Raw genomic sequence first — 17,367 nt, 5'->3', positions numbered from 1 at the left:
GCACTTATGTACGTCGCTCTGGATAAGGGCATCTGCCTAGTGTTAATTTCGTCACCTATATTTAATTTAGTCTTAGTCTTAGTCTTGTGCCAAATGTCCTTGTTAGTTTTAGTCATATTTAGTCATTCACATATCTTTTTTTGTTAGTCAAGTTTTAGTCGACTAAAAGTCTCGTCATTTTAGTCTAGTTTTAGTCAAAAAATTGTAGTCTTTTTTTAAAATAACACATTATTACTGAGATTATTACTGATAAACATTTCAGTAAAAAAAGTGGTTCACATATGTTTCACTTGAACTTGACCGCACATCACATTTTTGACTTTATTGATGCTGATTTTAATCGTAATGTAAAGACCGGTCATCGGGACATAAGCTGTCATGTACAATAAAAGAGCCTGCGCAGTGACAGGAAATATAATTTAACACAAAAAAAGCCTAGACCAGGAGTGGACTTGCGCTCAGGAGTTTATTTTTGAGCGGCGTGTGGACGAATTGTTTCTACGCACACACTAAACAGCGCGAAGCCGCGAACTCGTTGTGAATATTTTAAAGGCGTAACAGCTGATGAAAAAGCAGAGACAATTGTAGACGAAAATGTTTTTGGACAGCGGTGCAGTCTTGTCATCGTCTCGTCTTAGTCATGAGAAAAAAGGTTGTTGACGAACATATTTCGTCTCGTCTGACGAAATTAACACTACATCTGCCAAATGCTGTAAATGTAAATGTTCTTTTTTTTTTTTTTATTACAGCAGATGCCAAAAATTTATTTTTTTTTGCATAGTCAGATATTTGAAGATAGATATCAATCTCTTTTTATACTAACAACTGCTTCAAGCACTTCAAGCACAGTTTTTTTTTTTAGTATCATTTTGTGTTTCCTGTTATATCCTGTTCTAATTATAATTTAGATTTAAATTGTAATTAACTTTCTTGGGCAATTAAGTGAACGTTGCTCGTGATGGATTTCATGTATGTTTATTGTGGTTTTAAGCTTTGGATGCAGATTTGTGTGGAGTATTAACATAATAATAACATCGATCATAAATCGGTGTTAATTTTCATTATGCAAATTAAGGTGTTTTTTTTTCAGTTAAGAAAAAATACAGAAATTACAGAAAATGAATCCTCAAAGTTTTCAGAACAGTATGTTGAATAATTTGATGTTTATCCATTTAAGATAAATCAGATCGATGTTTTTCTCAGGATCTTGTGAGGATTTTTTTTTTAGTTGCTCCTGGCTGTGATTTCGCTCATTTATTCAGGCACAATGTCTCCGATCCACTTCAGGTACGGAGGGTTTCCCTGATCGATGGGCAAGCTGATGACCTCGGCCACTTCATACGGATGATTTGACCTGAAGGACAGAAATGTGTGATTATCTGAATCGGTTATCTCACAGGAACTCTCATCTCCTCCTGACGATTTAACCCATGAACCATAAAGAATAGTTTCTGACAATTTTCAGCTTTTCTTTCTGTGTTTGGTTCTTTCTTTGTTTCTACATTAAAACAACATCTCTGTGTCTGCAAGATTCAGTGAAAGGGGTGTGGCCTCTGTGTCTGTCAGTCTCATTGAAGGGGGTGTGTTCTCTGTGTCTGTCAGTCTCAGTGAAAGGGGTGTGGCCTCTGTGTCTGTCGGGCTCTGTGAAGGGTGTGTGGTCTAGTGTCTGTCAGTCTCAGTGAAAGGGGTGTGGCCTCTGTGTCTGTCAGTCTCAGTGAAGGGGGTGTGGTCTCTGTGTCTATCAGTCTCAGTGAAGGGGGTGTGGTCTAGTGTCTGTCAGTCTCAGTGAAAGGGGTGTGGCCTCTGTGTCTGTCGCGCTCTGTGAAGGGGGTGTGGTCTCTGTGTCTATCAGTCTCAGTGAAGGGTGTGTGGTCTAGTGTCTGTCAGTCTCAGTGAAAGGGGTGTGGCCTCTGTGTCTGTCAGTCTCAGTGAAGGGGGTGTGGTCTAGTGTCTATCAGTCTCAGTGAAGGGGATGTGGTCTAGTGTCTGTCAGTCTCAGTGAAAGGGGTGTGGTCTCTGTGTCTTTCAGTCTCAGTGAAGGGGGTGTGGTCTAGTGTCTGTCAGTCTCAGTGAAAGGGGTGTGGTCTAGTGTCTGTCAGTCTCAGTGAAGGGTGTGTGGCCTCTGTGTCTGTCAGTCTCAGTGAAGGGGGTGTGGTCTAGTTTCTGTCAGTCTCAGTGAAGGGGGTGTGGTTTCTGTGTCTATCAGTCTCAGTGAAGGGGGTGTGGTCTCTGTGTCTATCAGTCTCAGTGAAGGGTTGTGGTCTAGTGTCTGTCAGTCTCCGTGAAGGAGGTGTGGTCTCTGTGTCTATCAGTCTCAATGATGGAGGTGTGGTCTAGTGTCCGTCAGTCTCAGTGAAAGGGGTGTGGTCTAGTGTCTGTCAGTCTCAATGAAAGGGGTGTGGCCTCTGTGTCTATCAGTCTCCGTGAAGGAGGTGTGGTCTCTGTGTCTGTCTGTCTCAGTGAAGGAGGTGTGGTCTCTGTGTCTGTCTGTCTCAGTGGAGGAGGCGGTCTCTGTGTCTGTCAGTCTCAGTGAAAGGGGTGTGGCCTCTATCTTATCATTACCAAAAAAGCATACTATCTGAATAGTTCATGTAAGATTATGATCAGAGGGTCTGTGAAATGTATATTATTATTATATTAACATTATTTAAAAGCATTGATGGACTGTAAAATATTACAAAAAACAACATCTGCCTCATTAAAGATAAATCGGGCTCACCTAACATATTCTGCGAGAGCAGAGATCTTTGTAGTCCTTGTCTTAATCATCTGAAAGAAACCACATTGGAACACATGAACATGTATCAGACAACGCCGTGGGTTTCGTTTTGACCTGAAAATGGGTTTGAGTTTGAATGAAACTCACCAACAACACTTCACTGTCTTCTTCGATCTTTCCTTGCCATTCGTATCTAGAGAAACATAAACGAGAGTCAAAAAGACACAGAAACAACCAAAAAAAAAAAGTCAAAAAGCCGGCAGTCAGAGGTATGAAGCAGCAGAAGACTTTCTACTCATTATGACACACTACAGAAGAGAAGCAATAGGATGAATAAGCACTAATTTTGGAAAAGCTTCTAAAAGATTGTCATTTTGGGAACTGTTACTTACACTGATGTGATTTTGGGCACTATGTTCACACAGGCTGCCAGTTTCTTCTCCACTATCCCTCTGTAACATGAAAACAATCTTGAATGTTCCAAGGTCATTACATCAAGGTGAAAGGGTTTGGGTTTAATTTCATTTCTAGATATCAGATATTATGTATTCAGCTCCAAATTTGAAATACTGCATGTATAATACTGTGTCTGTGTGTGTGTGTGTGTGTGTGTGTGTGTGTGTAGTGTTGTTTTTACCTGGCCAGGTCTTTGGCCACAGTGTCATTGGGGCATGTGACGAAAGCTGCGGAGTGAGTCCCGGAGGAATACGCTTCGGTTGCCATGGAGAACGCACGCAATCCCACAGTCCTCAACAGCGGGAGCATCAACACGCCCAGAACCACCGTCTAAGAAAACAACAAAAGATTTCTCACAAAGCTTCTTGATTCAGAATAACAACACGGTGTATAGCGCTGATTTATAAAGGCAGACTGTAATTAATTTTTTTTATCATGGATCGCATTTCCTGTCTCGACCCTAGTAGGTTATTAAGCTTGTAGCTTTGTAAAGCGCTGCATCAGCTAAACATGGCTGTGGAACTGAAGGTAATGGGGCAGATGTTGAGTGTAGAACATCGTACAATAAGCAGCACCAAAGAAACCTAATCAACATAACACGATGGTTCATACAATAAAATTAAACAGTAAGCAAAAAAAAATAATCTTCAGTTTTGCCCAGAAGCCTTTAGTTTGTCACATATACATGACAGCACAGTGAAATTCTTTCTTCACATATCCCAACTGTGGAGGTTGGAGTCAGAGCACAGGGTCAGTCATGATACAGCACTTCAAGAGCAGGGAGGGTTAAGGGCCTTGCTCAAGGGCCCAACAGTGGCAGCTCTGCAGTGCTGGGGCTTGAACCCTGATCCGCCGATCGACAACTCATAACCTTAACCACTTAACCACACATCATATATAGGGCACAAACTTCTGTGAGAATGAATTGAATAAAATTCAGCCTGTAGATTGATAACTGAAGAGCTCACTCACCACACAGAAAGCTTTTAAGAGTCTTCCTTGTAGTGTCTCTGCTGGTGGCAGTCCAAGCTGCATTACCTATACAAGCGAAATGCAAGTGTGAGTCGAAGTTGGACGACACACAACAACCCTGTTTAAGGATTCTCTGCTGACTGGAAGTAACGTGCTCACTGTGAGGTGTAATAACCGCTTTTTAATACCATGCCTGAGGGACCTGCTGTTGCACACACCAGATTACCAGATGACGACTGAATAGTGTTAACCACTTGACTTTGTCACAATGGTTCTTCAAGCTTTAAGATATAGGCACGCGGTGTTGGACCACTGATTGGAAGACCACAAGTTTGAATCCCAGGTCACCCAACAGTCCACTGCTGTTCCCTTAATACTCAATTGCATAAAAAATGAAAAAAAAAAACGTAAGTTGTTCTGGGAAAATGTGTCCACCAAATGCCGTATGTGCACATTATATACACACACGGGTTGACATGGAAAAAAAAACAACTTTATCGTGGTCAGAGTCAAGGTTGAGCAATGGACGTGAGGAAAAGATGCACACTAGAAGGGACGCCATGTCAACACAAAGCACGATTCAAACGCTTATTCACACCTAACGACAATTTGGAGGCACCCATCCACCTACTGCCGTGTTTTTTGTGTGGTGAGAGGAAACTGTAGAACCCTTGAAGAAACCCACACGTGTTAAGTTCCTTATTCAACATCAATATCGTCTGATGCCGGAAAGATAAACTTCGATACATCACAATTTATCACAACCAAGTTATCGCAACCAGGTTGCACAGTTGCACTTAATGTGGCTAGGACTACTTACTAAGCCCTGAGCCCTGTTTTTGTTTTATGTAGCACCACAATCCTGGAGAAACGTTGTCTCATTTCACTGTGTACTGCAACAGCTATACTATATATGGTTGAAATGACAATAAAAGCTTCTTGACTTGACTTGATTTACTGAACCGCAGCTTCTGAGTTTGAATTCAAACCTGTTTTTAAGTTCGTCTTCTCGTAAAATTTTCCTATCATGACCTTCAGCAGTAATAAACTGAGGGCTGATTTGCATACAAGGCTGTGTTTGAGACTTGCACACATTCAGTGGATTAATAACACACAAGAAACAGTCCTGGATTACAATAACTGACTACTGACTACTTATTTTGCAGTGACGTTAACCAGGATGACGTGAAAGCAAGTTTATAGTTATGTAGCTGACTTCTTAATTAAAGATATTAATTATATCATCTATAATGTGTAATGTATATATGGGTTATATATAGGTGGGTTTGTGTTAAACTAACACTAAAAAAAACAAAGATAAGCATGTTTTCTGAGACATTTCGGTTAATAAACGAATCCTTTAATCTATGACAATCATACGTTTAAAGTTAACAAAGAATTTTGAACAGAAATATGTGTATATATTCTGTATATAAAGTGCACACCATTAATTTTTTTTTTCCTACCTCTTTCAGGGGGTGTAACGCAGATCCGGATTTGCAACAACTGCCGTAAACAATTCCATTATGGTCGCAAATTCGTTTTCCGTTTAAAACAAGTCTTTCAAATATTAAAGTTTAATCAGGTTAAAGGTAATACAAAACAACGGTTTTTTAAAGGTATTAAATGTATTTTCGTTAGAACCAGAGGGAAAAAAATTAAATAAAAGAAAAAGGAAATATTGTAACCGGAAGTTCAACTCGCTTTGCGATAACGTAACACGTTCCTATTTCCGCCGGCGTCTGAGGAACGACTGGAGAGAATTCACTGGGTTAATGAGGTATTAATGAATCCTTAAACATCTGATTTCTCTTAAACATCATCTTACATTAAACACGTCTCAGTGTTTCTTAGTATCGTCAACTGTCATTTCGTGATGTTAATGTGTAGATTTAGCGTCTTATTATTACATAATACTCCATGGTTCCTGTTAGCCGCTAATGCTAATCGCTGTGTGTCGTCATCAGCGAATATGCAGCTTTATATTATTTGCGAATCATAAACAAAAGCATCGTATGTTTTTATTTTATGAGCTTATTTAGGGGGAAAAGTAAGAAAGTTGAGTTAGAAATGAGAAACTAAGAGTAGTTTTTAGGGTGTAATAATATTAACTGGGGTATAAATAAAGAGAAAAAAGGTTAAACATGAAACTAATTATTTATATTAGTTAGTATAAATAATTATACTAACTACAATGTACTGTATATACTGATAAACATGACCGCTATAACACTGTTGGGTTAGGAGGGAGCTGCAGAAGTTTAAATATTAAGGGCACTATGTAGGGCACTACTACATGAGACACTACATGGGGCAGTACATAGGGCACTTCATGGTGACTACTACATGGGGCAGTACATGGTGACACTACTACATGAGACACTACATAGGGCACTACATGGTGACACTACTACATGAGACACTACATAGGGCACTTCATGGTGACACTACTACATGAGACACTACATAAGGCACTACTACATGAGACACTACATAGGGCACTTGATGGTGACTACTACATGGGGCAGTACATGGTGACACTACTACATGAGGCACTACATGGTGAGACTACTACATGGGGCAGTACATAGGGCACTACTACATGAGACACTACATAGGGCAGTAAATAGGGCACTTCATGGTGACTACTACATGGGGCACTGCATGGTGACACTACTACATGGGGCAGTACATGGTGACACTACTACATGGGGCACTGCATGGTGACACTACTACATGGGGCAGTACATGGTGACACTACTACATGGGGCACTACTACATGAAACACTACATAGGGCACTTCATGGTGACACTACTACATGAGGCACTACTACATGAAACACTACATAGGGCAGTACATGGGGCACTGCATGGTGACACTACTACATGGGGCACTGCATGGTGGCACTACTACATGAAACACTACATAGGGCAGTACATGGGGCACTGCATGGTGACACTACTACATGGGGCAGTACATAGGGCACTGCATGGTGACACTACTACAAGGGACACTACACAGGGCACTACATGGTAGTCTAGTGGTGAAGATGTTGGACGAGTGACCAGAAGGTCATGAGTTCAAATCCCAGATCCACCAAGCTGCCACTGCTGGGCCCCTGAGCAAGGCGCTTAACCCTCAATTGCTCAGTTGTGTGTCTGCTAAATGCTGTAAATGTACCCTATTAAGTGCACTGGCTCTGTGTACATAGATTGAATGTGAGTATTGTAACCTATGTTTTCATTTTATGAGCTTATTTAGGGGCAGAGTAAGTAACTTGAGTTAGAAATGAGAAACTAAAAGGAGTTTTTATGGTGTAATATTAACTGGGGTATAAATAAAGAGGAAAAAAAGGTTATACATGAATTTATACTGCTGGGCCCCCGGGGAAGGCCCTTAACCCTCAATTGCTCAGTTGTGTGTCTGCTAGATGTCGTAAATGTACCCTATTGAGTGCACACGTACCCTATTAAGTGCACTGGCTCTGTGTACATAGATTGAATGTGAACCGATGCTACTACTAAACTGTGATGCTGTGTAGTCAGTGATGACTAGTCCACTGCGCAAGCTGACGTGCCTTAAAAGTGCACACTAGTGTGAAGAGAGCAGTGCTGATTTGAGTCTGAGCCCTACACACTCCTGAACTTTTATGTTAATCTTTATTAAAGTATCAGGCATCATTATATCGAGGCATCACGGTTTTCTCTATTACCCATAATGCCATTCAAAGATCACCTAAACTACCTCAGTAAGCTTTCAGGATATAATGTGGGATTATCTGATTTGTTTACTAATCAAACCGCCTGTATTTGTTTTCTTTGTGTGTCGGGTTGTGTGTGAAGACCATGGCAAAGTTCCTGGCCCCGGTGATTCAGGATAACCCCTCAGGATGGGGTCCCTGTGCAGTTCCTGAGAAGTTTAAGGACATGCCGTACCAACCGTTCAGCAAAGGGGACCGCCTGGGCAAGGTCTGTTTCTCTCTCTCTCACTCTCTCTCACTCACTCACTCACTCACCATCACAAATGATCATCAGTTGATACTTTAGAATTTGCATTCATGTGAAAGTATTACATTTTCAGGTGAAACCCATGACGTTGTTGAAAAAAGCAAACCCAGTCACATTTTATTTCTTAACATGTTTGAGGTTAAGATGTTTACTGGACAGTTCATCTTATTTCCGTGTGTTTATAGGTGGCAGACTGGACTGGAGCAACCTACCAGGATAAAAGATACACAAGTAAGCTTCTGACCAAGTCATATAGAACTTGATCTGATAAACTTATTGTCTTGGAACGATGTGCTTTTTGAATATTATGTTAATGCATTTAGCACATCGTCTTTTTTTATTTTATTTTATTTATTTATTTATTTTTAATCTTTCCTGGCAGATAAGTACTCATCGCAGTTCGGAGGAGGAAGTCAGTATGCTTATTTCCATGAGGAGGATGAAGCTAGCTTCCAGCTGGTGGACACAGCCAAAACCCAGAAATCGGCCTACCAGAGGAACCGCATGCGCTTCGCCCAGGTACGAGAAGCAGACCGAAACTTCTCACGACGTGACTTTTATATCAAGGATTATTCAAAGCCCAGAAGCCTTATTTCTTTTGCGCTTATGTTTACAGAGAAACCTCCGCAGGGATAAGGACCGCAGGAATCTCACTCAGTTCAACCTGCAGACTCTCCCGAAGAGCGCCAAACAGAAGGAGAGAGATCGCATGCGTCTGCAGAAGAAGTTCCAGAAGCAGTTTGGAGTGCGGCAGAAGTGGGACCAGAAGTCACAGGTACACTCTCTTGCCACCAGTGTTGCCATGGTGCACATTTACAGAGCTTCACCTTGGATGTAGTGAATCAGGCCTAACCTAACCTAGGGTGGTGGTCCAGGCTTTTACTGTTACTTGATGAACCGCAGATGATGTTCAGAAGATTAGTGGTGCTTAAGTGTTGCATGTCTTGTCGTGGCTGTAGGCCCAGCTAAAGCCCAGGGATTCCTCAGTGGAGGTGCGCAGTGACTGGGAGGTGAAGGAAGAGATGGACTTCCCTCGCCTCATGAAGATGAGATACATGGAGGTGGCTGATCCTTCAGACATGTGAGTGAACACACAGTGAGACCCAGCACTGCTTTTCTGGCCGTAAACCTGCGGTGAAAAGAAATCCCATGCACTTTCCTTCTTGGTTTTATGGTGGTTTTACTGGTAAAGTCTGTCAGAACACACCCAGGTTGTGGTTACTGATGTTCTCGTATCTCTCTCTGCCTCTCAGTGAGTGCTGTGGTGCCCTGGAACACTACGATAAAGCATTCGATCGCATCACCACCCGCAGCGAGAAACCTCTAAAGAGCATAAAGAGGATCTTCCACACTGTCACCACCACCGATGATCCCGTCATCCGTAAGGTAACGTTATTTAGTTTCGGTTGCTGCAATACACACAGAAAGACTGAGTCACTGCATTAAACGCCTTTCATAAATCTGTCTCTTTTTAGCTGGCTAAGACTCAGGGCAACGTGTTTGCCACCGATGCCATCCTGGCCACGCTGATGTGCTGCACACGCTCAGTGAACTCCTGGGACATCATCGTGCAGCGCGTCGGAAACAAGCTCTTCTTCGACAAGAGAGACAACTCTGATTTCGGTGAGGGCGCCGAAAGATGGGAAATTTCCAGCCGGTAGATTATTCTCCAGTGAGATTATCAAGTGTGTGTGTTTCCATTAGATCTGCTGACCGTCAGCGAAACGGCAAACGAACCCCCTCAGGATGAAGGCAACTCGCTGAACTCACCACGAAACCTGGCCATGGAGGCCACATACATCAACCACAATTTCAGCCAGCAGTGTCTGCGCATGGTAACGTACTACAGCTCTGTTTTACACTCCCACATCCTGGTGAAATCCCGCTTATTAAACGTGTGTGGATTTATGTCTTTTTTTACACATGTAGGGAGGAGACAGGCACAAGTTCCCGAACCCCAACCCGTTCATAGAGGAGGATATAGATAAGAATGAGGTGGCATCTGTATCATACAGGTGAGATCAAACCTGACCCATTCTGACAAAGGTCAAACGGTCCGTATCGGAATATTGGCGTTAAACATCTCCCAATATGCAAATGCATGTGGATTTCCTGAGCGTAGGCAATTTGTTGTCTTTTTCTGGTGCTTTTATGGAAATTTTGTGCAATTCCGTGTCATAATATAATGAGATCCTGTCACTGGAGGTGTGGAAAGGATATTGACTGTGTGTGTGTGTGTGTGTGTGTGTGTAGGTACCGGAGGTGGAAACTTGGGGAGGATATCGATCTGATTGTGCGCTGTGAGCATGACGGAGTGATGACCGGAGCAAACGGAGAGCTCTCCTTCATCAACATCAAAGCTCTCAACGAGTGGGATTCACGGGTAAGTATGAGAAAGGGGGGGGCATTTTTATTTGACCCGAGTGTGAATTTGTGCCTGTTTGTCACACTGAAACGGTTGATGATTTGCACAGTATTGTAACGGAGTGGACTGGCGTCAGAAGCTGGACTCTCAGAGAGGAGCCGTGTTAGCCACCGAGCTGAAGAACAACAGCTACAAACTGGCACGCTGGACCTGCTGCGCCCTGCTGGCCGGCTCAGAGTACCTCAAACTGGGGTGAGAACAGATACCTCACCTTTTTGTATCCCAGCACAAACTGCAGGCCACCAAAGCATTGAAAATATTTCCCTTTTCTTTGCACCACAGTTACGTGTCCCGCTACCACGTGAAGGACTCTGCACGTCACGTGATCTTGGGCACACAGCAATTCAAGCCCAACGAGTTTGCTAGCCAGATCAACCTGAGCATGGAGAACGCATGGGGCATCTTGCGCTGCGTCATCGACATCTGCCGCAAACTGGACGAGGGCAAGTACCTCATCCTCAAAGACCCCAACAAGGTGAGCATCTACACAACACACACACACACCTCTCAGCACCTTGTGTTTCTTCCACACTATTTCTCTGGGCACAGTCGGTTGGTTTTATGTTTGTTTCTCGTCACACCATGACACCGTATCCCTGATTCATTCTCTGATTGCGTTCACAGCAAGTGATCCGTATCTACAGCCTCCCAGACGGAACCTTCAGCACAGACGAAGACGAGGATGAGGAAGAGGAGGACGAAGATGAGGATGAGGAAGGTACTGTGGCAAAAAGCTAGCCATGATTAAAACCAGTGAACAGTAGCACAGACGAGTTCGTGAGGTGGTGATATGGACGTCACAACGAAGACAAATCGAAAAGCTCGATTCTTATTTTTATAACCTGCTCATCAGTGTTTATTTATTCATGTGTGCGCGCTCTGTTTTTATTGGACAGATGAGGAGAACTGAAAAGCCGAAGGAAACCCGAGTAACGAGACCAAACAAGTCGGCACAATCAAGGCTGCAGAAAAAGATTCATTAAACAAGGCTTATTAAATGATATTGAACAATATTTTACTGTCTGTCTCTGCTTTCATTTTAGCTCGAGCTTTGAATGTTGTTGCATACACACTGTCCTCATGAGGGCAATGTGGGACCAGCTTTAGAAAAAAAAAAAGCATCTAAAATAGAAATAACTCGATTGTTTCCGCTTTTTGATATAAAATCATCAATCGTCCGTGTAAGCTACAGCAAGCCGTAAATTCTTTATCACGCATTTTTGGTTGCTGCACGCTAAAGAAGCTAAATATATTTATAGAATGCAATCATATGCGTTTTCTGAGTCTCTACAGACACCTGGAGAGAGGGGGAAAAATTCTGGATGAACAGCAGCAGATATTTTTAAATACTCAGATCATTAGATGTTTTATTAGAAACGATACGTTCAGTCCTTGAACGGTGACGACGCTTTGAGAAGAAGTTCATTCTGTAGCTTTCTGATATAACTCGAGAACGATTCCGATCTTATCTCCAACGTCCGTCAGAACGTCGCTGCTGTAATTCAGAACCGACTATATTCAGAGGAAATCTGATTTCCTGCCAAACTATCCTTTAAAGGAATTACACCAATCAGCCAAGATGTTTGGTGGCCAAAGTTAGCTTTAGTTTTTGTAAAAGAGCTGCGTGGATAATACACTCGCGTATTAAAGTATTGCATCATCACACACTTCTGTCAAAAGATAGATAGCTCAGCGAATACCATACTTTTTTTTTTGTAACTATATAAAATAGAGGGTTCGGTTTTAAAATGTATAGATCAGGATTATTGGGTTATTATCCAGGTCAGGGTCATTTCCCAGAACATCTACTCACATCATACTTTTATACATTTCTTTACCTACTGGCTTGTTTTTTGGAAGATAAGAAGAACCAAGAGGAAACCTACATACAGAGAGACAGAACATGGAAAACTCCACAGCTTAAGGGATCAAACTGGGAGCTGTGGGTTAATAAGAAATCCCACTGTACCACCACTGAGGTAAATTATGTTCGGTTTAACCACGGTGAGCAGAAATGCATCTCGGATCCTTTTCTAGACTTTATCCGATCTGGTTTTGGTGAACATGTGCAGCATTTTCTAGTTTTCAGCCCAAGCTCATGCTACAGAGCTGGTTGAGTAGGAAGGTGTGTTTAGAATCAAAGAAACATCTTGGAGATCCAGTGCAAGAGCTGGGAACACTGGTCAAACCTCCAGCCTGGGAACCTGTAAGTAAAGAAAGCAATGCAGCTCAGCTCATCATCATGCTCTCCACAAGCGTTTCATATCGCCGCTGCTGAACCCCTCCTCCCCTCGATCGTCTCATCTTTTTTTTTTCTTTTTATTCTTCGTCCACCTTTATTCCTCGGCTTTAATATCATCCGTCACACCCCTCCCGTTTCAGCCTTCCCCTCTCTCAATCACCGTGGTCAAGGTTAAGGAGGGAGCAGGTTAAAAATAGTGCAATAAAGCGGAGGCAGAGAGGCAGACGATGCTACCCCCGGAATACTGATCAGGCCCGGAGCCCACGGGCTCGGCTACTCCAGAATAGAAGGAGTGCAGGGGTAGAGAAGGATTTTGTCTGGAGGATGGGGTTTGATCCATGGCAGCACTGCAAAAAAAAAAAAAAAAAAGACTCTCGGCAGTCGTTCTTTGTCAAGCAAATGATTGCAAATGTCAGGAGGAAAGACCAGAAAGTCTTTTTGACATCTTTTTTTTTTCTTTCTTTCTTTCTTTCTTCCTTCCTTCTTCATCCTCACTATGGATGCTAGTATCCATCTTTTTAGAGCATGCAAACACTTCCATCCTGCCCATGCTGAAAGTCTACAAATATTGATTTAGTGTGTGTAGGAAGGAGCCACTCAGTTTGATAACACACACCCCTCCTCCCCTTCTCACCCTGCTCTCTCTTTCTTCCTTCGTCTGATTAAATACATGATAAATGCCCCTCCTCCAAGAACGTTTTCACGGCCACCAGCGTTTCCACACGTCCCTTGAGTACACATATGTGCGTTTCGATATACACACTACATCTACACGCTTCGTCCGTCTCTCCGTGTGACTCATAAAACCCAGACGATGGCGTCCGGTAAGTTCATTTCAGGAACATTTTATGGCTTGCATCGAACAAAGCGGTCATGCTTAACAGTCACCCGAGCATATCTTTGTCCTTGCAATAAAGGCGGGCAGAAAACTTGAGTGATGAGGACCATGCACACACACACACACACACACAAACATAAATGTATATATACACACCAAAGATACCAAAGAGAGCAAGAAAGTGAGCCATTCATTGATGCTCCACGTAGAAAGAGAGAATGAAGAAGAAAGGGGGGATGGGGTGGTTCCCATGGAAACTGAGCAGTCAGCACATCTGTATGGTTTCTTGCTGTTGTCCGCTGCTGCCAGCATCTCACAGCCTCATCGCCACCAACACACCCGTGGAAAACAACACTGACCCCCTGATCGCACATTCACACCTTCCCACCTTCTAACACTGCGCATGCTGTATACCTGTATTTACATGTCTCTCTCTGACCTTTTTATTAGGTGAACATACCAACTGCTATAAAATTACAGACTTGGTGTTTTAAGTGTTTTATAAAACATAAAAAAAGAAAAAAAATCCAGCGAACCTAGAGCTGAAGTTCTCCCTTTTTGATGAGCGAGGTAAGAGGAGACAGGAAGATTACAGGAACTCAAAATATCCACTCTGTACATCCGTGGTGCACAGAAAAGCATCCCAGGATCAGAAAACCGTCAACATCAAGCACCACTGATTTCTCTTTCCTACTTCTTATCAAGCATTATATTACTTCATACCATTCCTAAACTTCGGGACATACTCAACGTTCATGTTCTGATGATCAAGCTCATGTAAAGATGATTAGCAAATGAAGTCAAGCTCTTAAGTGTGATTGGTGGATAGAATGTTGTGTACTCTCTATACAACCTGAGCCTGGGCAGTGTGGGATTTTTTTTTTTTTTTTTTTGCTTTTGGAGGTTTGAAATAAATCCAGCGGATTTGAAACTGCCTTAGGCAGATGATTTATAGGTAGTTTATCAGATGAAGAGATGACAAGAGGAATGTCTTGAGAAATCCGAACACAATTTTTTTTAAAGAGTTTTGAGGTTGATCGCTTAACAGATGAATGCCGGAAATGGCTGAGGGTTTACAGGTAAAGATCATGAAACTTTTCTCTTTCAGTGACTCACACACAGATTCACACACTGCATCTCTAACAAACACACACCTGTATATATATACAGTATATGTGTGTGTGTGTAAATATATTTAAAACTTATTAGAATTCGAAAGAGCACGTCGCTGCTGCAAATTGAAAACATATTGATTCTCCCTCTTTTTCCATCACCAGTGTGCAGAACAGAGAGGGAGAGACGGAGAGATGGACGAGAGACAGAAAGAGACATGAAGGACAGAACAGGGTCAGCAGTGGCAAGTGGCTGAGGTTCAAGAACAGAACAGAAGAGATATGATTGAATACTGAGACAGAGAGATACAGATGTACAAATACATATAGTATTATATTACATACATAATAGTTTAAGCCTAAAGAATGCATTTTGAAAAAGTGTTACATTTTTCAAAATTTAATTGATTTATTTATTTATTATTTTATTTAAGAAATGCAGTATTTTTGTTTGTTTTTTGTTTCCAATTAATTGGTCATTTAAATGTGTCAAATATACTCACTCACTCATTTTCTACGGCATTTTCTACCACTTAGGGAGCCTGTGCCTATCTCAGGCGTCATTGGGCATCAAGGCAGGATACACCCTGGATGGAGTGCCAACCCATTGCAGGGAACACACACACACACGCATACACTCTCATTCACATACAATTTTCCAGAGATGCCAATCAACCTACCATGCATATCTTTGGACCGGAGGAGGAAACCGGAGTACCCGGAGGAAACCCCCGAGGCACGGGGAGAACATGCAAACTCCACACACACAAGGCGTGGCAGGAATCGAACCCCCAACCCTGGAGGTGTGAGGCGAACGTGCTAACCACTAAGCCACCGTGTCCCCCTGTGTCAAATATAAACATTACATAAATACCACAGAATTGCACAGACATATAACAATGACTACAAACTCAAATCAATCAAATTATTCACAAAAAAATGCTATTCATAAAATTAACAACTTAGTCCATTTCCATACAAACACCGCACAGACTTGTTGACTATTACTGAATTTTAATAATCCAGCATTAAATGTATTTATATTTAAAGGCAATCATTTTAATTGATCCAGCGATCCTCATTTAAGTGTACGATTTACATTCGTCAGAAAGACACACAAAGCAATTCAGGGGTATTTCTTAGAAACGGGAGTCGAGTTCTTTGCTTTTCATGTTTTGTTCTCACTAGAAAGTCAGACACCAGCCGTTTTACAGAAGAAGCATCTCTAATGATAGTGATTTACTTGAAACACCAGCCATGTACATTACCCATAGTCCACAGTAGTGATTTAAACAGCATCTAATTGTAAATGTACCTGAGTAATTATACTCTCTTACCTAGCGACTCCTTTCTGTTAGACATGAACCGTACAGTATTTGCTGTCTGTTATTACATATTCCTTTAAGTTCTCTTGACAGGAATGAAATTCATTCTGGAAACATCTATCAAACATTTGAAAGTGTTTAAAAGTGGGATGCACCCTTTGGAAGGCTTTGTTGATTAGATATTTAGCAAGTGTAGGAAAGCCTGGTTTGGAAATCCACTCTATAGAGAATAAAAAGAGTATTTTGAATATGAATTGTAATGAAAGTTAAAATAGTGACATAACAGGAAATTAGAAGTGGACAGCCGATTGAACCCTGAGGTATACCTTTGAATGATAAAGGTACAGAATATAGAAACTGCTGTGATTAAATCTTATCCCTATGGAGAATTCTCACTGACTGTGTAATTAGTGTGTGTCCAGCAAAAAGAAATCAGAAGACGGTAAGAAGTCTGAAGGATGTGTTGTTTTTTTTTTAAAAAGCACACCAGGCAGAGACAGAAGGTCCAAGCTAGCTTTCATGCCAGCAGGTGGAACTTTTAAAACAGAGAGATAAACAAAATAATTCTCGTACTGCAGTTATTATAGTATTTCTCATGACATCATTCCAGCTGGAAAGGGAAGGGAAGAAAAGGCAGTGATAGCAAGCCAGGGATATTAAACTCTCAATCAATAAACGATAGGAACATTTGCCAGTTTAGACTCAGCGTAATGCTATGACAAAACCTTTTGAGGTAACATTAGACTATCCAAACCTGTTGCCAGTAACTGTTACTCTGAGGTTTTCACCAGGAAAAGATTAATACGCAGACAGGATTTTTATCATGCGATATTTATGATAGCCCCTAAGGGCAAAACATAGCAACAATCCAAAAGTGCAATGACAAAACCAAAACACAACAGTGAATTCAGCTCAGTTTTTTTTATTTTGTTGCATTTCTTATTTTGCTTTTGCATTTTTGTGTGTGTGTTTATTTGTTTTTGCATGTTTGCTTTTGTGTTTTTTCTGCTTTTGATGTGTTTTTTTTTTTTCTTTGGTTGTTGCATTTTTTCTTTTGTTTGCATTTTTGTTTTGTTTATTTTTTTTCTGCTTTTATTGTGTTTTTGGTTTTTGCGTTTGCATTTTATCTTTAGTTTTGTTGTGTTTTTTGCTATTTGAATTTTTTTTATTTAGATATAATCGTAAAGTAGCTTTGTCCATTTGGTTAGTTGGCCTCAGTATTAGCCGCCACGTCATTGAATGTTTTTTATTTCCTTAAATTGTTGCATTT

At 41.5% G+C, this 17,367-nt stretch overlaps 2 protein-coding genes across 3 annotated transcripts; one reads left to right on the top strand and one right to left on the bottom strand.

Annotated features, from left to right (window-relative positions):
• Positions 1–959: 959 nt before the first annotated feature.
• Positions 960–5,772, bottom strand: LOC132844904 (protein CutA homolog). 2 transcript variants are annotated; one of them, XM_060868787.1, is made up of 7 exons: positions 5,614–5,772; positions 4,148–4,213; positions 3,357–3,505; positions 3,112–3,171; positions 2,867–2,912; positions 2,720–2,769; positions 960–1,354 (listed from the first exon to the last, which is right to left on the bottom strand). In XM_060868787.1, the coding sequence occupies exons 2-7, from the start codon at positions 4,208–4,210 to the stop codon at positions 1,255–1,257; spliced, it is 468 nt and encodes a 155-aa protein (XP_060724770.1). In that variant the 5' UTR covers positions 4,211–4,213; positions 5,614–5,772; the 3' UTR covers positions 960–1,254. The 2 variants fall into 2 exon arrangements, with proteins under 2 accessions (XP_060724770.1, XP_060724771.1); XM_060868788.1 differs by lacking the exon at positions 4,148–4,213 and having other exon boundaries at positions 5,614–5,751.
• Positions 5,773–5,790: 18 nt separating this feature from the next.
• On the top strand, positions 5,791–11,593 carry eif3d (eukaryotic translation initiation factor 3, subunit D). The gene is made up of 15 exons (XM_060868786.1): positions 5,791–5,927; positions 7,991–8,116; positions 8,341–8,386; positions 8,538–8,674; positions 8,772–8,930; positions 9,115–9,236; positions 9,409–9,541; positions 9,631–9,778; positions 9,860–9,990; positions 10,085–10,170; positions 10,409–10,538; positions 10,630–10,772; positions 10,863–11,055; positions 11,205–11,298; positions 11,477–11,593. Exons 2-15 carry the CDS (start codon positions 7,994–7,996, stop codon positions 11,488–11,490), a joined length of 1,659 nt encoding a protein of 552 aa, XP_060724769.1. The 5' UTR covers positions 5,791–5,927; positions 7,991–7,993; the 3' UTR covers positions 11,491–11,593.
• Positions 11,594–17,367: the final 5,774 nt, after the last annotated feature.

This window comes from Tachysurus vachellii, chromosome 4 (assembly GCF_030014155.1).
Source record: "Tachysurus vachellii isolate PV-2020 chromosome 4, HZAU_Pvac_v1, whole genome shotgun sequence".
NCBI lineage: Eukaryota > Metazoa > Chordata > Actinopteri > Siluriformes > Bagridae > Tachysurus > Tachysurus vachellii.
This window is presented reverse-complemented; position numbering and strand designations above follow the sequence as displayed.

Bases quoted from the DNA above. Each gene is read 5' to 3' on its own strand.
- LOC132844904 (XM_060868787.1), bottom strand. From the start codon at position 4,210: ATGCAGCTTGGACTGCCACCAGCAGAGACACTACAAGGAAGACTCTTA. The intron at 2,913-3,111 runs GTAAGTAACAGT...ATGTTTCTCTAG, and splicing joins GTGCCCAAAATCACATCAGT to ATACGAATGGCAAGGAAAGA. The intron at 1,355-2,719 runs GTGAGCCCGATT...TCTGTCCTTCAG, and splicing joins GCTCTCGCAGAATATGTTAG to GTCAAATCATCCGTATGAAG.
- eif3d (XM_060868786.1), top strand. From the start codon at position 7,994: ATGGCAAAGTTCCTGGCCCCGGTGATTCAGGATAACCCCTCAGGATGG. The intron at 8,675-8,771 runs GTACGAGAAGCA...TTATGTTTACAG, and splicing joins ACCGCATGCGCTTCGCCCAG to AGAAACCTCCGCAGGGATAA. The intron at 9,991-10,084 runs GTAACGTACTAC...TTACACATGTAG, and splicing joins GCCAGCAGTGTCTGCGCATG to GGAGGAGACAGGCACAAGTT.